We start from the raw sequence: 19,667 nt of genomic DNA, 5'->3' as shown, positions 1-19,667 counted from the left end.
TTTACCTCCTCTGTACCTCCTCTGTACCTGCTCTGTACCTCCTCTGTACCTCCTCTGTACCTGCTCTGTACCTGCTCTGTACCTCCTCTGTACCTGCTCTGTACCTCCTCTGTACCTCCTCTGTACCTCCTCTGTACCTGCTCTGTACCTGCTCTGTACCTCCTCTGTACCTGCTCTGTACCTCCTCTGTACCTCCTCTGTACCTACTCTGTACCTGCTCTGTACCTCCTCTGTACCTCCTCTGTACCTACTCTGTACCTCCGGCGCATGGCTAAATGTATTATATTTAGACTAGAATCTGTAATTCGGGGGAGAGGTCTAAGTATGAATCACTTAGAAGGGGGGTCATCCAGACCTGGAGATTTATTTTGGGGCAATTTTCTTTGTGAAGAGTTCTTTTTTTAAGAATTGGAGAGTTTTTCAGTTTATCAAAGTTGCAGAGTGAGATTGTTAAGGAATCATTCTATAGTTTCTTGGGATGGGTTCCATTCTGATACATATAGGGTTCTCTAATAATTGTTGAATATACAGTATGGTTTACTTCTTGATGGCATTGGCTTTGCTATTTTGCCAATAAGCATAAACACCAACATGACAATTTTGATGATTATTTATTTTAAATGTTGCCAACAAGGTTTGTGACCAAAATTGTGACTAACCCTCGTTCCTCTCCCAGTGGTTAACTCTTTTGCCTCCTTCCACAGTCACACGGATAGTGCGTGTCATCAGCCAGCTGAGGGGGAACATGCTGCTGGTGGGCATCGGGGGCTCAGGGAGGACCAGTCTGTCCAAACTAGCAGCATTTATCTGCGAGTACCAAGTGTTCCAGGTGGAGGTGACCAAGCAGTACCGCAAACAGGAGTTCAGGGAAGGTATTCTTCTATGGCAAACGAATCATGTTTAGGGCAAAATGAAGTTATATGTCAAGATCTTTTATTCACAATCACCCTATATGGTCCAAAAGAAGAGTCAAAGAGTAATTCATTGCTTTATAAATATTCACAGAAGAAATATGCTAAAATATGTTCAAATGTGGCTAATTTAACAGATGCAAAATGTTAAACTTCTAAATTTATTAAATATAGTCTAGATTTTAGATGCGGGTAAACAATTATTCTGCAAACAGATTGTTTCTGTGTCTATGGAATTGAAGTACTAAGAAATAAATTATTCTTATTTTTTAAGTGAAAAATGCCTTTGCTTTTTCAGATCTAAAAAGACTTTATCGTCTGACCGGTGTGGACAACAAACCCACAGTGTTCCTCTTCAACGACACACAGATCGTGGATGAGTCCTTTTTAGAAGACATCAATAACATTCTGAGCTCAGGAGAGGTGCCAAATCTGTACAAGCAGGACGAGTTTGTTGAGGTTTGACTCTCTTTTTTCTAGTTTTCCACTGATTTTGCCCAGGAGCCAGACCTCTCCTCTGAGTATACAGTCTGAGAACAATACATGGTGGGGTCTTTTGTTTAAACTTGGTTTGTCCCTAAACTTTATTTTCCCTCACAAATTTGCCACTTTTTTCTTGCAAAGTTAGTACTTTATTCTAGCAATATGCTATGTTGTTTACCTCTTTTTGGTCTCTTCCGCAAAAGATTAACCAACAGCAATAACGTGTGAACTTACAAAAGGTGCCTTTACTTACCGCTTTAAGGGATACTAAGTTTACAGGGATTAGAATAAGATCTATATTGTGGCTCCAAGAAAACCATGATATTAACACACTCCTACTTTATTTTATTTTTATATATTATTATATTATAGATTATTATTTATATATTTACAAAAAAAAATTAAACATAGTTATCTGAAATCACTTGTTTTCTCATTTGTAATTTGCATTTCATCCCCGCTGTTATCCATGTTGTACCTCAGTTGTCATGTGCCTGTGTGCAGGTGTGCACTGCTCTGTCAGACTGTGCCAGGAAGGAAAACGTGGTAGAGACGCCTGACTCCATGTTCAGTTTTCTGATTGAACGAGTGAGAAACAACCTGCACATAGTCCTGTGTATGAGCCCTGTAGGAGAGCCCTTCAGGTACAACTATTTATACTGGTTACAAAGATGTTAAAGCTCTCTGCACTTTTCCTCAAGTTAGGTGATCATATATGATAAAGCTGTGACGTAAACAGAAGTAAACGCGTGCATTTTCTCTTTAGTGTTTTGAAAGTTCATGCACCTTCATAAGACTTGCTCTGATCATTTCTGTGCTTCTTAAAGGAGACATATTACACTTATTTCAGGTCCTTTTTAGATTTTGTTCATAGTAAACCGGCTTAGTAATGGAAAAAAATGATTTGACTTCCTGGGACAAAACTGCAGAACTGACGAGCCTCTTCTTAGTAACATTTCACCCTAACAAGCATTATTTCATTTCATTGTATTATTTTATTTAGTTTTATTTATGTGTCTTTGTGAAATTTTAGAATGCTACATTTAATGTAAAATAATCTCAACAATTTAATGTCAAATAATCTCAACAATAATCTCAATAATCTCAGAGCAGTGGGCGGGGATAGGGTGTAGGTGAAAACAGGACTTTTCCGAGCACTGGAGCCTCAGTTGCAGGACAATTGAGTTTTACTCAAACATGCAGGAATTCATCAAAGTAAACTTCGAGAAAAACCTGTTGTAACAAGGTTAAAAGCTGTTTCTTTCAACATGCTTTATATGTCACTGTCACCAGCAGAGGGCGCAGACTCGTATACAAAACCCTTGCCTCAATACCATTCAAAAGTGTTCTATTTCATCCCTACTGACCGCCAGAGGCGGTGCATAAAGCACTGGATGATCATCCTTGCGCATACACAGGTCGAGAATTAATAACAAAAAAGTCACCTTTGACCCCCCGGTGGCTCACGTGAGTCTATATAGTCACGTGACACCGGGAGCTCAGTCCCTTTTCACCTTCTCGCATGCAGGTTGTATATGTGGTTGTTCGGCTAATATTGCTGTTTTCCCACAAAGTTGGTTCGTTTTGCCGCTTGTAGCCTGTTAGCCCTGTGACTGTGGTACAGTCGGTGCAGCGAGTTCGCTCGCCCTCCTGGGGCTGCACAAGCGTGTCGGACCTGTTGCAATAGGAGGTATATTTACTTTGTTTTCTACGACTGGTAAGTACCCCTTTAATGCATTTCGCCGTAGCCGTGCGCTTGGTAGATTTTTGTTGAATTTGAACCGTACAATTGTACCCGGTTGATCCGATGATGCTTGCTCCAACTGTTCGGTTATGCCCCGGTCTGTGCGCATGGCGCGCTTGGCGGCTTTCGAGGACGCTTCAGACTGGTTGTCTGTGGCGCCTCCGAGTCAGTTACCAGCTGGCCAGACTGGGGGCCTCAAGCGGCCGTCCACGGCTACTCAAGGCGGCCCCCCATTTAAGAAAAAGAAGGGCCCCGGGAAGTTAGCGGCTCAAGTTAGCACGCTGACATCTGAACTGGCCCAAATTCGGGCAGTTATCCAGACTCTCCAGACTGATGCCAGTCGTGTGGTGGCACAACGGCATGAGGGGCATGGCACAGCCTCAGTATATGATGACGTCATATCTGTGGCTGCTTCAGACACGCAGTTTCAGCTGGAATCTGACCTTCTGAGCTCCAGAGTTTCAGAATCTGGCTCACTGGCCTCTGCCGGCTCTCAGGCCGACAGTGATGACACTGTCACAGCGGCTTTGCGGACGGCACTTTCCCGCTTAAAGCTGGATGTTCCGCGGGATGAGGCGGCACCCTCGAGCGCCTTCTTTCGGCGCCAGGCTGCAGCGTCCCACTTTGCAGTTCCTCCCTCGGAGGAGTACATTAAGGAACTGCATGCCTGTTGGACAGACCCAAAGGCATTTTTGAGGCCTACTTCAGATGGCAGGGTTTTGGCACTGATGCAGGATCCTCAGAAGCTTGGCCTGGGACATATGCCGGCAGTGGAGCCGGCTATTGCCTCCCTCATCGTCCGCCCAGAGGAGACTTTACGGACTAATGCCCGGTGTCCACGACCACAGTGCCGGGTTACAGACGACCTTCTGTGTAAGGCGTACGACATGGGAGCTCGTATGGGTCGCATTGGGAACTCATTGTCTCATTTAATGCTTGGCCTGTCGGTTTCCCTTGAGACGGTGCCAGTGGACCAACCAACACATGGGCTGGTTGATGCCTCCTTGCAGGCTTTTGCCCTCATGTCAAGGGAACTAGGGCGACTGCTCTCTACATTAGTGCAAGCTCGCCGCCAAGTATGGCTGGCACAGTCTCCGCTCTCTGAGGCCAGTAGGAAGACCTTGAGGGGTGTTCCAGTTCTTCCCGGAGAACTATTTGGCCCGGCCGCCCTGGAGGCTCTAGAGCGCACGGCCCAGGCTTGCCGTACACGGCAACAGTTGGCGGGGCTTCATACGCGGGGGTCTCATCGACCGGCTCAGGCCGCCCCTCCCGTTTCTTCACGGAGATACACACCACCGCCCCATCATGACTCAGACTTGCAACAGGCCCCAAGATTTGGATTTCGTCCGTCCCGTGCGTCCCGTTCCTCACAGCCCGGCCGTAGCCCCCACAAACCCGGGCGGGGTCGAGGGGCCTCCAGATGAGGCCACAGGGCTGGCGGTAGGACTGCGCGGCCGTCATGTCATGGTACGGTCCGACAACCCCAGTGTGGTTTTTCACATAAATCACCAGGGCGGCACTGGGTCGGTGACCCTGTTCAGGATTGCACAACGGGTCCTGACTTGGGCTACCCCGCGCCTTGCCAGTCTGAGCGCTGTTCACATTCCGGGGGGTTTGGAATGTGTCCGCGGACTTCCTGTCTCGCCATCGGCCGCTGCCGGGGGACTGGCAGCTTCACCCGGAGGTGGTGAGGGACATTTGGGAGACCTTCGGCAGGGCACAGGTGGATCTTTTTGCCTCCCGCGACGCGACACACTGCCCTCAGTGGTTCTCGCTGTCGGACAGGGCCAGCCCACTGGGTCAGGACGCACTGGCTCACGACTGGCCGAGGACGATGCTTTATGCATTTCCCCCATTCCCCCTGATTCATCAGACGCTTCTCAGGGTCTTTCAGGAGGGCCACAGTCTCCTGCTTGTGGCCCCGTTTTGGCCAGGGAGGACATGGTTTCCTTTGCTGCGCAGGCTCTGCTGCGGCACAGCGAGACGTCTCCCCCCCAGGCGGGATCTCCTCTCTCAACTAGGGGGTCAGATTCTGCACCCCAATCCCGAGCGCCTGAAGCTCTGGGTATGGCCGCTGCAGGGCCCGGCCTGACCTTCTCGAGGTACGCCGGGGAGATTGGGAACACAATAAGCAATGCTCGTGCCCAGTCTACCCGTCTTCTGTATTCCTGCAAGTGGAAACTGTTTGATGCCTAGTGTCGCAAAAGCGGGGAGGATCCAGTGCATTGTGCTGTGTCAACGGTGCTCGCATTCCTGCAGGAGCTACTTGGCCAGGGCCGCTCTCCATCTACCCTGAAGGTATACATTGCCGCAATTTCTTGTGGGCATGTGGGGTGGAATGGTTTCTCGGTTGGCCGTAACCAAGATATTTCCCTTTTTCTAAAGGGTGCTCGGCGTTTGCATCCGCCGGCCCGGTCTGTGGCCCCGGCGTGGGACCTGTCCCTGGTGCTGGAGGCGTTGCGATCCTCTCCATTTGAGCCTCTGTCGCAGGTTGACCTTAAATGGCTGTCAATGAAGACGGCATTCCTTCTGGCGATGGCCTCTGCGAAGCGGGTGAGTGAGCTCAAGGCTTTGTCCGTGGCAGACTCCTGTTTTCGTTGGCACCCCGACAACTCTGGGGTTTCCCTTTGGCCGAATATAGATTTTGTTCCAAAGGTGATTTTGTCGGAGGGGCACAACCGGCCGCTACAACTTGCACGTTTTGGTGCGGGATCTGCCGCCGAACAGTTGTGTCCTGTCCGTGCGCTTGAGGCATATGTGCGTGCTACAGCGTTGATACGCAAATCTGAGAGCCTGTTTGTTTGTTTTGCCGGCCCGCGCAAGGGCCAGGCTCTGTCCAAACAGCGTCTCGCGCGCTGGATCGTTGATGTAATCACGGAAGCCTATACTCGACAAGGGCGACCGTTGCCGTCCGGGGTGAGTTGCCACGCCACAAGGGGGCTCTCAACTTCGTGGGCCGCTATGAACGGGGTGTCCTTGGACGTGATCTGTGCGGCGGCCTCTTGAACATCCCCGAATACATTTGCAAGATTCTACAGAGTGAATGTGGTTTCTCCACAACCGCTGGAAGAGGTTCTCCGGCAACACTCTTCTGCGTCCCATTGAGGTATGGTTTTGTCTATTCCTCGGGACCCTGCTGGTATTCGTCATCCAGTGCTTTATGCACCGCCTCTGGCGGTCAGTAGGGATGAAATAGAACGAAAGTTACGACTGTAACTACGGTTCTATGAATCCCGGATGACCGCCAGAGCATCCGGTCCCTCGGAATTTGCGAGAAGGTTTCCAGGGACTGAGCTCCCGGTGTCAGGTGACTATATAGACTCACGTGAGCCACTGGGGGGTCAAAGGTGACTTTTTTGTTATTAATTCTCGACCTGTGTATGCGCAAGGATGATCATCCAGTGCTTTATGCACCGCCTCTGGCGGTTATCTGGGATTCATAGAACCGAAGTTACAGTCGTAACTTTCGTTTGCAGTCATAACACACAAAGCATGGACTTTTCAAACTTATTCAAAATTACATCTGATTTTTGAATGAAACAAGCCCTCAGACCTGCCTAATGAGCACGCTGTCTCCAGGAGCCGCATCTTGCAGTATCCAGCGCTGGTGAACTGCACCACCATCGACTGGTTCTGCAACTGGCCCAACAACGCTCTGCTGGAGGTGGCAGAACGATACTTGACCGGGATGGACCTGGGCTCTGTTAAAGGGGTCAGGATGGTTTAAAGCATTATCTATTCATACAAACACATCACATTCACACCACATTTTACATTTAAGTGCATAAATGCCAAGATGAAAGGTCAAAATAAGAGGAATAAAAACAACATATACATAATACTGGATGTAGCAGATGTAAAAACAACTTGATTAAATGTGTCTATTTAATGTCCACTCTAGTGTTTTAGCTTTGTCTAATGCATGCATATTTTACATTTAAAATTGTTTTTAATTACATTACATAATTAGTTTCTTAATTTTCTTGTCTGTAGATTCAGACCAAAGTGGCGAGTATTTTCGTTAAGACTCACCAGTCAGTAGAATGCGTCTCCAAAAGGATGAAGTTGGAGTTAAGAAGACACAACTATGTGACCCCAACCAACTACTTGGAGCTGGTGTCTGGATACAAGAAGTAAAATGAGCAGATCCAGTCATGTAGATACAGCATTTTGTTTCATTGTTTAACATTTTGATTACTTTTGATGCAGACTTTTGGTAGAGAAACGCAAGGAGTTAGGAGACCAGGTGAGCAAGCTGCGCAACGGTCTGTTCAAGATCAACGACACACGGGAGAAGGTGGAGGTGATGTCTGTGGAGCTGGAGGAAGCCAAGAAGCAGGTGGCAGAGTTCCAGGAGCAGTGTGACCAGTTCCTGACCGTCATTGTCCAACAGAAGGCTGAGGCCAACAGGCAGCAGCAGGTATGGCTGTTCTACTGGAGCAAGCAACAACAAGCTAACCAACATGAGTCATGGACATTTGTAGTCATGAGCTGAGACTGATTTACAACTTTATCAACTGTACTTGAAATCTCTGATAGGGATGCAATGATACAGTTTTATCCCGATCTGATGTATATCTTGATACTTACATACATGCTAAATAGAAACCTCACAAACACTGTTCATTCATTTACTCAATGGCAACTACCGGTGTGGCAGTTGAGCCAATAATACTGCAAAGGCTTATCTGCGGAGCAACGGAACTCTATGTGATGACCACTGGGAGCAGTAGTGAACACAGCACAACATAAAAAGTGCTGCAAAACAAATAAAAAGACATTTACACAAACAAAACAAAAAAATAATGATAATGATACAAATAATATGACACAATATGATACAATGAAAATTACGAGTCCAACATGCAAGTCCCATCTCACCCAAGGTTCTCTTGCTTTTCAAGTGATTCTCTTTTACAATGTGGTGCAAAACCTTTATACCTTTTGGAATCCAGACCTTGAATCTGAAGTCGGTTCTATTTGGTACAAATTCTTGGTCATAGTTTGTATGTTTTGATCAGTTCCTTCCATGTTGTAAGCACAGATTTTACCCAGTGATTCTCCTCCAAATGACTCAACCGTTTGTTATCTGCCAGTCAGGCCTGTACAGGAACCATCGGCACAACATTACTCTCAGTATAAGGCCTGTACAGGAACCATCGGCACAACATTACTCTCAGTATAAGGCCTGTACAGGAACCCCCGGCACAACATTACTCTCAGTATAAGGCCTGTACAGGAACCATCGGCACAACATTACTCTCAGTATAAGGCCTGTACAGGAACCATCGGCACAACATTACTCTCAGTATAAGGCCTGTACAGGAACCATCGGCACAACATTACTCTCAGTATAAGGCCTGTACAGGAACCATCGGCACAACATTACTCTCAGTATAAGGCCTGTACAGGAACCATCGGCACAACATTACTCTCAGTATAAGGCCTGTACAGGAACCATCGGCACAACATTACTCTCAATATTTTTTCATTGAACTTCATATTCTGGATCACAAAAATGCTCTGATTTGAGCTGAAATAAAGTATTTTTTCAGTCAAGGTAAACCCCAACTTCCTTTTTCTTTGGTAATTGTAGAGTTCTTATTAACACCTGAGATTTCAGCAAAAAGGTTTTTTATAAAAGCATTCAAATGCTGATAGAATTTGGTTTTGTTTGGCTAAGATTGCATTACTTTGTCCAGTATTTTATTTTTTAAACTTTTATTTATTTATTTATTTATTTATTCAGCTTGTTTTCAGGCTAATAATTTAGTAAATGTTGATTCGTTCTCATAATAAGTTTGTTTGGTAAAGACCATTTTCTTAATAGTTTTCTGTGAGGTCAGATCATTCATTTTTCCTCTTATCTTCTTAATTTTTTCAGGATTTCTCTTATTCTTTTGAATTTGCCTCGGTTACACATCTCTCTGGGCTCTCTGAACGGCTCATGCCAAGAACCTGCAAAGAGCCCACAGACCAAAAAGGGATCAGAAGATGTAGGAAAAAACGTTTTCTAGATTAAAAAACAAAAAGGACTGCTGCTATAGTTAATGTAACATTTTCTCTTTTTTTCAAAGATATAAAGAAACATGACGTACAAAAACAGAACAAGACCAGAGAGAGTACATCAGAGAGAAAGAAATACTATAAAACAATAGAAGCTAAAACGCACATGACCCCCCCCCCCAAAAAAGAATTCCCCATTTTTCCCACAAAATGTCAAATGTCCGAATGTGATTTTTTTATTTTTTTTTTCTCTAATATCCAATATAATGTGCCAATTATATCCATGGCAGGAGTCCTGAGTCCTCAAATATTGTCTCTAAGGCTTTATTTATCTCAATCCCAAACCTCTGAACAACAGGACAATCTCAAAACACATGATAGTGGTTTACCTCCTGCTGCCACATCCTCTCCAACAGTCTGCATTTCCCTGTGAGTAATGGGCACTTTGACATGGGCTTATAAAGAAACCAGACATACTTTCCCAACAGAATTCCCTCCAAACATGTGATCCTGTGGTTCTCCAGTGAGATGTACGTATACTTTCCCACTCTTCATCCTCCAGAACAACGTGACCCTCTCTTTCCCATCTTTCCTTTATGTAATCAGGAGAATGACATTTTTTAATACATTTATATAATTTGGATATTCTTCTTCTTGAAAGTTCTGATTTATAAGCTTTGATAAATATTTCAGTCAAGGGGCAATGATCGTCATTACTTTAATTTCTTGGTTATAATAACCTATAAAAGTCATGTTTTTTCCAAGTCAAAGGATTATTTAAACTCCTCAAAGCTCTTCAGATGATTCTCCTTTACAAAGACATGAAGACATTTATACATTTTGACTTTAAATCTTGAGTCTGTGCTGTAGGTGTGACATATTGATCATAATCCAACCAGTTAAAAACGTTAACATCTTTGTTTAGTTTGGGTGTTTTTATTAGTTCCTTCCATGTTGCAAGAACAGATCTCACCCAAGGGTTCTCCATCTCCCCCAAATGACGTGAGCATTTGTCATCTGCCAGTAAGGCCTGTACAGGAACCCCCGGCACAACATTACTCTCAATATTTTTCCATTCAGCTTCATTTTCTGTGTCACACCAACAACACTCTGATCTGAGCTGAAATAAAGTCATTTTTCCGGCAGGGAAAACACCAGTCTCCTTTTCCTTTTGATAATTATAACATTTTGAAACGTTTTTGAGGTTTCTTGCCTTGCCATACAAAGAGATTGTTTTATTCCAGCTGGCTAGGGATGGAAATCGGAAGAGTCTGGAACAAATAGAGAAATCTGGGTAGAACATTCATTGTTATAGTTTCAATCCTTTGACTTAGGGTAGGATCTTTTTTATAGTAGTAAAGAGATAGGTATATTTTTTCTTCAGAATAGTTGTTAGGTCTCTCTGGAGTACCACACCTAAATATCTAAGAGATTCTGTTTGCCATTCAAATGGGAAAATATTTTTAAAAGGACAGAGAGGGATTTAATTTGTATCCAGACATTGGACCAACTTCTTGAAGAATATTCATCACATTGGGTTTTAACATTTCTGGTTTGGTCAAATACAATAGAACATCATCTGCGTAGCTGGCAATTTTGTTTTCCATGCCATCAATTGTAACACCGTGAGTTGTTTTTAATTGTCTAATAAATTGGGCCAATGGTTCCAAATGCAAAGCAAACAGGAGGGGAGACCAGGCACTGCCCTGCATCACCCCCTTTCAAGAGTCAGTGGATTTGTCAGATGACCCTTGATTTTAATTCTTGATCTTGGACCATCATAAAGAGCCCCAATATTTTTATAATTAAATCAGCAATTTCAAATTTGTTTAGCACTCTAAATAATTATGACCAACAGGCCCCCCCCAAAAAAAACTCCCCACGCGCTCCTTACACCAATTGTCAGAAAGAACTGGATATTTGACTTCATTAACTCACCACACCCCCCACGGCACTCCAAAAGTATTTTCCAATTTCCCACAAATCTACACATCAATTAGTCGATGTATTTAGTCACAGAGTTTATGTACGAAAGCAGACAGCCAACATGGAGCATAAAGTCTGATGTTAAAACAAATAAATCACGTCATCAGTCTCTTCAGACTGACAGAAATGTTACGAGCTCCAGCTCTCGTACTCTTCAGTTCTCTGTGTTTTGCATCTTCCTTGAGCACCTCTGCTTCTCCTGGTGTATTGAGCACGTATTTTTTACCTTCAAATGTCACCAGAAGAGTCGTTTCCCATGAGAACCCATGTCTCAGCTTTCTCCTCCTGAGCTCTTCACAGATGTAGTTGAATCTTTGTCGTTGTTGACAAACTTCATATGGAATATCTGGATTAAAGAAGTCGCGCTTGACTTTGTACTGGACGTCCCCTTTAACCCTGGACGTCCCCTTTAACCCTGGAGGTCTCCTTTAACCCTGAAGGTCTCCTTTAACCCTTGCAGACTGACAGAAATGTTCCTTCACACGATCGTTAAGAAACCTCATTATCAGGCCTCGTGGTTTATCAGCTGCTGGTCTTGGTTGCTCAGGCGATGTGCTCTTTCGATTGTGATGAGAGGGACTTCAACTCCTGAGCCATCAGGGAGCTCAGAAATAATCTACTCCAGGAAGCGTTCTGTATCCTTTCCTTCTTCTACTTCTTCTACGCCCACAAGCCTCATGTTAGGTCTATGTAATCTGGACTCCAAATCCAGGAGCTTATTCATATTATTCATATTCATATTATTGTTTACATTGTTATTACTGGCACAGTGATCATGCTCCTGTCTACATCTCTTTAGATTTGGAGCAAAGACGAAAGAATACACTGTGGGGGTTTAATGCCAGCCTGCTTAATGACCCTTTGTTTAAGGCAAAAATGTCCAACAACATTAAGACTTATCTGGAGGAAAATTATACTGGGGAAATGTCTCTGTCCATCCTTTGGGATGCTTCCAAAGCAGTCTTGAGAGGATTATTGCCATAGTCTTTGAAAAAAAGAAAGAAAGAGGGAAAAGCTAAAAGATCTTTAAGAAAAACTGAATTTGCGAAGAGGGGAGTGGCCTCCTGCCTGAGGGGAGTGGCCTCCTGCCTGAGGGGAGTGGCCTCCTGCCTGAGGGGAGTGGCCCAAATAGTCCGTGTCCACGATGAGAAGGGTCGGCTGTGATCTGACCTGTACAGGTCCTGCAGAGATGGAAGTCTGCAGCCGATCACCTTCTCAACAGAGATTCCTCTCTTCTCTAACTGTCTGCTCTGGCCCTGTCCAGGCCCAGTCCAATGCCTCAGAGCGTGGAGCAGGTTCTCTGTCAGCACCTTCACTCCACCTCTGCACCTTCACTCCACCTCTGCACCCTCACTCCACCTCTGCACCCTCACTCCACCTCTGCACCCTCACTCCACCTCTGCACCCTCACTCCACCTCTGCATAGGTGGGGGCCATTTCTCTTAGGTTCTCTCATTTCCAGAATAGATAGAAATTCTAAATGTAATGAATCCTCTAGGTGAACACTCTTTGGACGGCCATGTCTTCATCTGAAACAGCCGGTTAAACTTATCTACCTGTTGATGCTAGGACGAGGTTCATCTCTGAATGTTTGAATTTCCATTTTATCAAGCACCACTGCACCCACGTGCACAATCAGCTGTTTAACTCCTCGATGTTTGGCCAAACCATTAGGAAAGAGTGACTTTATCTCAGAAACAGTGATGCTGGGAAAATAATGTGTGTTAAGTGTGTTTCCAGTTGCCCCTGGAGACCACGTGACCTGGATAAACAGGCTTGGGGTTTAGTGTAACATCTAGTAGTAACGTTTTTTATTTTTTATTTATAACAACAATTATTTTTGTGTTAAATAAATGCTGTCAAAAAAATGAATTTGATATATCCAAAATACAAGTCTGTATTTATAATTTCAAGTTACACAGTGCCCCTTTAACCCTTTCCAACCCAAAACATAATAAAGGGAAACTGTTTAAGGAAAACACGGTTTTGTGATTTCTGTCATGTCTTTTTGATTTTAATCCATTTTTTCCTATTGTGTGAAACATTTTGAATTGCCTTGTGTACAAATTCTATAAAAAACTTGCCTTGCCTTGAAAACAGTGCACATGGAGGGACACCTGCAAATCATACCAACATGTATAATGACCAATTTGATATTCAAAATCATTGCATCCCGGGTCTCTGGCTCAATACCAGTACGTCTTCCATAAAAATACAATGTTTTAAGTGCTTGTCTATTCTCAAGTAGCCAAAGTCATGTGGCTAGTTTAGGCCTTTTTAGTCTGGTTTAGATCAGGAGTTTAGCTCTTGTTTAATCCCTATTTAGTCATGGTTTTGTTTTGTTATTATGTGATAATTAATTGGACTGAGTTGACTCAGTTTAGCAGGGTTTAGTGTAGGTTTTAGGTACATGCAAATTTAAAATAGTTTAATTGGTGTAAATGTATTAAATATGTATATTTACAGCATATGTATATATGTATATATATATATATATATATATATATATATATAGTTTTTTTTTTATTGGGGCATGATATAATTTGTACAATTTAATGGACATTTTACATCTGCCTGAGTCATTATTTGGTTAGATATTTTTTATTTGTCCCCAAATAATATTTTACAGTAATTGTACTTTTTTTTTGCTCTCTGCCAGGCAGTGACCTCTAACAGTGAGAAGATTGCAGCTGAGGAGACACAGTGCAAAGCCATGGCAGACAATGCACAGAGAGACTTGGACGAGGCGCTCCCGGCTCTGGAGGAGGCCATGAAGGTGCTCTTTTCTCTTTGTTCATTTTCTGAAATAATAAATAAAAAAATACATAAAACACAGAACAAGATACAGAGAGCTATACAAACATAAAATATAGTCCTAATCATGTAGTCCAGTATAAATATCCCAATTGGCCCAAAGTGTGTCAATTTTTCCATTAAGAAAAGCTTAATTGTTTAAATTTTTGCTGCACGCTCAAGAAGCATTTTAACCTCGCTTGACACATATAACACTTATGTAAGCATCTGTGTGAGCGTGCATCAAAAAAGGTGCGTGTAGAACAGGGGTGGGCAAACTACGGCCCGCGGGCCACATGTGGCCCATTTGTCTTTATAATCCGGCCCGCCAAACATGCCAAGTAATATTTAAAAAAATAAAAAGGTTTTAATAATTGTTTTGCCCTCAGGCATCTGTCTGCACTTGTATCCTTAATAAATATGACGTGAAATGAATTAAATAACAGATTCAATAGCCTATATTTGACAGAAAAGTGATATTTTATTTGATATTTTATTTTTTTTATTTTATTTTTTTCACACCAATGATGCTATTTGCCTGGATTTGAATATGGCCCTCATTATGGAAAATAATTGCCCACCCCTGGTGTAGAACGTGAACAGTCAAGGAAAGACAGTGTTTCTGGAGTAACATTAGATAGACCCATGAAGCAGTGAATGGTTAATGAGCCTTGGACAGTTGGCTCTATCAGCTCCTCTTCCTCGTCCAGTACTGCGGCTCAGCGCTGACTCATAAGCCACTGTGGCCAAGAGCTGGATCATGGTCAGTCTGTTGTCGCAGGGCTGTTCAGGGATGTGCGCTCGGAACTGCTACATGCGTAAAAGCCATCTCCAACGCTCACAAATACCTTTCTACGCGTTCTTTTTCAGAATTGCAAACACTGGGTTCAAAATGGAAAACTAAAGAACAAACCACATATGGATTCTAAGTTTTTTCTTATTGTGTATAGTGTATAAGGAAAGAAGCAGGTTTTAGCGCCCTGTGCTTTATTTATTTACAAGGCAATAGTTTGATCGTTGTTCATTTAGGCTTGGACTATCTTCATTAAGTGGCCAGTTGACTATTTGGTCAAGTTCAGTGTCATCGATGAGTGTGTAGAAAACATAATTCAACCATATTGAAGTCGATGCTCATCTTAACGGCAGACTTTTAGCGCCGCCTCCGTTGCAGCTGTCAACTCTCTTCTATCATGTGTGTATATATATATATATATATATATATATATATATATATATATATATATATATATAGATATAGATATAGATATAGATATAGATATAGATATAGATATAGATATAGATATAGATATATATATATATATATATATATATATATATATATATATATATAGATATATATATATATATATATATATATATATCATGAAAATATATTGGCCAGAGCTGACAAGCCTCCGTGCAAACTTTGGCTTGACGAGCTAACTGTTCTCGTAGGTTTCAATCGAGTGCAACATCTCTCATTGGGTCTTGTTTCTGGATTTTTGAGAATTTTTGAGGCTTTAGTGCTCAAAACAGAAGTAGGGCATAATGAAGTAACCTATATCAAATGTCCTTTTTCACTTTTGAAATCACACTTTGTGTTTTCTTGTGTCTTTAGGCTTTGGAGTCTCTAAACAAAAAGGATATGACAGAGATCAAGTCGTACGGGCGTCCTCCTGTGCTGGTGGAGACTGTGATGACGGCTGTGATGACTCTGCTGGAGAAAGAGCCGACCTGGGCTGAGGCCAAGAGGCAGCTCGGTGAGAGGAACACCCTGCAGTTCATTTCAAATATATATGTGTATATATATATAATATATATATATATATACACATATATATATATATATATATATATATAAAATGTCAGGGCGGTGACTTATGAATTATTATCCTTAGTATTATTATTATTATCAGTAATAATATGCTATTATAAATAGGCCCTTGTATTATTTTAAACATTATACGATATTCCTTTCTTTATTATAATATTTTTAAATATAAAAATGCTGTGTGTTTGTTGGTGTGTTATTCCCTAACACATCCACAGTACAAGTTTGGTTCAGAGTTTTGAAATACAGCAAGGTCCATTTTCCTGCTCACACTGACTCCGCTCACTGCCCTTTAGTTTAGAGACAGATCAGAGCACATGGAGCGCACTGACCACTGACGCCTGAAATGAGTGCACACAAACTGGACCGAGCGCCACTATTTCGACCGGTTTTGCTGAGTCTTGTTTGTAAAACCTGTTCCTTGTGCAGAGAACAACCTTCAGCCTCTGGTCCACAGACAGAACAAGCTCTCACTGTAAAGGAGAGGCAGAGAGCACTAGTGATGCACAGGTTGTCTTTTTAACCGCTGGTTACCTGTCGGGCCAACTTAGAAATTCACATTTAATTGCGGGCGGGTTATAAAATGCAGACCTAGACATATATCACATGTCTGTGCTCCACGTAGACCCAAGACCTGTGTGTATTGTCACAGTAGTAACCATAAACCAGAGAACTGTCCAAACCACGTGCACATAGAGAAAAGCTGAAAAAACTGGGTAGATGTTATGAACATAGCAAAGTACTGCAGAGCGAAAGTTGTAGATTATGCAACCGCAGACTCCAACAGTCAGTTTGTGAACAACCAGGAGCTAAGACAGATGTTGACTCTACCAGCAGTAGCACAACACAACGCTGTGTTGTCTTCTGTGACCAGTCCTGTTAAGGTTAAGGCAGATACTCAGAACACAGTACTGCTTCAGACAGTCAAGGCATGGACTGTAGGCCCAAAGGAAAGAAAAATAGCTTGATGCCTGTTAGATGGAGGCAGTCAGCGTAGTTTCATTCACAAAAATGTTGTTAGAGCGCTTGGACTGCCAATTGTTAGGCAAGAGACATTGAACCTCCATGTTTTTGGTTCCACCAGTTCGGTTACAAAAAAACGCAATATTGTAAGATTTAATATTGTGGAACACTGAAAAGAGACTTAAGATAGAAGCAGTTGAGACTCCTCAGGTGTGTACAGCTGTGATTAAGGTACCAAGCAAGATAATTCAAACGGAAATAAAGAGAAGAGGGCTTCAGCTTGCCGATTTTCCACTAGAGGGTACTAATGAGCAAGAGTTGTGAGTGTTGCATTAATAGGAGCAGACTACTACTGGCAAGCAGTTACTGGTCCAAAAGGTTACAAACTCACTAGTAGCAGTTGAAAGCATTTTTGGGTGGGCTTTACAGGGACCAGTGACTACCTCCAGTATTACAGACACCACTTGCATGCACATTAGTTTGACTGAAGACACCCAGATGTCTAAAGGGCTTCATGCATTCTGGGAAGTGGAGTCTTTGAACATAGTAAACAGGCAGAGGGAGAGCTCAGAGGACTCAGATGTCCCACGTGACTTTGTAAGGACCATCACATTTGAAAATGGTTGCTACCAAGTTGAGTTGCCATGGCAATCAGATAAGGCACAACTTCTAGACAATTTTAAGGTAGCAAAGAGATGTTTTGAGAGCCTTTTGAAAAAACTGAAAACTGATGTAACCTTGTATGCCAGGTACAACAATGTTATACAGGACTATCTGCCGCAAGGTATTTGTGAGGATAGTCTAGAGGACACAACAGTGGCAGAGAAACAGTGAAATATTACATGCCACATCACGCTGTTGTACGAGAAGACAAGACCACAACGGAACTTAAGAGTGGTATTTGATGCATCATCACATGAGGAAGGTTGCCCATCTCTCAATGACCTGGACCTAACCTAAACCCAAATCTGCTGGATGTTCTAGTTCAGTTCAGACTACACAAAATAGTCTTCACTGCAGATATAACCAAAGATCTCTCTGGCACAAAGGGACAAGGATGCTGTTAGGTTCCTGTGGCTGCACGGACCTCCCACCAAAGACTGTAAAAGGGAGGTACGTGTTCTGAGAATGAACAGAGTTGTTTTTGGAGTGTCTCCCAGCCCTTTTTTGCTCGCTGCCACAATAAGCAACACAACAACTACACTGAACATCGATGCCAAAGGCGAAGAAGAAGAAGAATTATATAAATGCAGGTCCATTAACGCCCGTTGGAATGTTTGGGTCCCTGGACAGCCTGGCGAAGACGAAATAAAAGAAGAGTCGGGTCTGCGCTGTGGGCGGTCTGGAGAGACAGGAGATGGCGGAAGAGAGTAGATCGATGGTCGGTGGCGTTCTGGACGGCGAGGAGGAGCAGCCGTTTCTGGCTGCTGGTGCCCGGAAAAGTAGAAAGTCCCTTAGCTCGTCCGAGGGTTCTGGGAATGAGCAGCAGGATGAAGCTGAAGCTATTGATATCCGGGATGAGAGCAAAGTGTGTAAGGTGATCATAAAGCTTGCACAGGATAGTGCATCCTTTAAGGAGTGGAATCCAGTGGCATTGACAAAGAGCCTAATGTAGCTGTGGGAGTGATCAAGCGTGCAAGTGTCCTCCTTCGCTGCTGGTCGTGTGCAAGGACGCGGCTCAGCAAAGGAAGGCGATTGGAACTACACGTCTGGGTGGAAAGGACATTCTTGTGTCTGATGCTGAAAGAAACACGGTCAGAGGAGTTATCGTAGGCGCCCCTACGACGATGTCTGTGGATGAAGTAAAGGGGAATTTGACTGGAGCTAAGGTGATGGACGCTAGGCGGTTGAAGGTGACCCGGTTTGGGGTAAGATGTGACAGCGTCTGTAATGGTAACACTTGAAGGTAAATGCCTGCCTAGTAAGGTACATGTGCATTGGGTACATGTGCTATAGCGTCAGGTCATATGTTCCACCGCCCCTGCGTTGCTTTAAGTGCCAGCGCTTTGGGCATATTGCAGCGGTCTGCAGAGGGAAGCAAAGATGTGGTAAATGTGCAGGAGACAAAGGACAGATAACTTCTATTCTTGTAAACAAAACAAGAAACTCTTATTAACAAAACTCCTCTCATATCTTATCTGTTTTCGTCATAAGGCGCTGGTACAGCTAGCAGCCTGGTGTAAACGCTCTCTCTTTTTTCTCACACTTATTGTGCTTTATCTGCTATATTTTGTAAATATTTTTTTCTATTTTATTTTACGATAGGGACACGCGCTGGAATCGTTTTTAATTCAACTGTTTTTGACTTTTTTCGGCTGGATTTGAGCGTTTTTCGTCGCGTTGTTGTGATGTGAGCTAGCTCCGAGTTAGCCCACCAGCCCCCCCGCGTCCTCCAGCCGCCGCTAAAGTACGGCGTGTCATCGGTACAAGTTTATATACACGTTTATATAAAAGAGGAACTTCATGAACGATCGGGACACGCACTGGAATCGCTTTAAATTAACTTGTTTTGACTTTATTCGGCTGGATTGAGTGTTTTCGTTGTGTCGTTGCGATGTGTCTCGGCTCTGAGCTCTCCGGCCCCGCCCCCCGGCCGGCGCCGTACCGCGTTTACACAAAGGAGGAACTCATGAAACTGCGGAGAACAGTCGTCTTACCCGGAGATCGTCACGTTATCCCGGCGGACATCCTAAGGAAAACGCAACGAAGCAGACGGGCTGGACGTAAACTCTGAGAGAAGAGAGGGACAAACAGGAAGTCGGTTTCCGCCGTAGTCATGGGTAACGTGAGGTCCCTTCAAAATAAAATGACGGAAATAGCGAGCCTCATGCGATCCCAGAGGATTTATAGGGACAGCAGCGTCTTGATTTTCACAGAGACCTGGTTAACAGCAGAAATGCCAGACTATATTGTAGGTTTAGACAATTTTTATCTGCTGCGGGCGGACAGA

The 19,667-nt window shown here is 43.5% G+C and overlaps 1 protein-coding gene across 1 annotated transcript in view; it reads left to right on the top strand.

The window, feature by feature from the left end:
* dnah2 (dynein, axonemal, heavy chain 2) overlaps positions 1-19,667 on the top strand; it is a 208,609-nt gene that overhangs the window by 87,508 nt on the left and 101,434 nt on the right. The window contains exons 55-62 of the mRNA XM_072458523.1: positions 705-872; positions 1,210-1,370; positions 1,899-2,038; positions 6,718-6,850; positions 7,132-7,271; positions 7,348-7,558; positions 13,790-13,906; positions 15,542-15,683. Coding sequence (XP_072314624.1) covers positions 705-872; positions 1,210-1,370; positions 1,899-2,038; positions 6,718-6,850; positions 7,132-7,271; positions 7,348-7,558; positions 13,790-13,906; positions 15,542-15,683 — 1,212 coding nt within the window. The remainder of the gene's footprint in view (positions 1-704; positions 873-1,209; positions 1,371-1,898; positions 2,039-6,717; positions 6,851-7,131; positions 7,272-7,347; positions 7,559-13,789; positions 13,907-15,541; positions 15,684-19,667) is intronic.

Source organism: Eucyclogobius newberryi, unplaced genomic scaffold (assembly GCF_026437365.1).
Source record: "Eucyclogobius newberryi isolate DKJ021-1_F unplaced genomic scaffold, fEucNew1.0.hap1 SCAF_22, whole genome shotgun sequence".
NCBI classification, from domain to species: domain Eukaryota; kingdom Metazoa; phylum Chordata; class Actinopteri; order Gobiiformes; family Gobiidae; genus Eucyclogobius; species Eucyclogobius newberryi.
The sequence above is the reverse complement of the archived record's forward strand: the minus strand, read 5'-3'. Positions and strand labels throughout refer to the sequence as shown.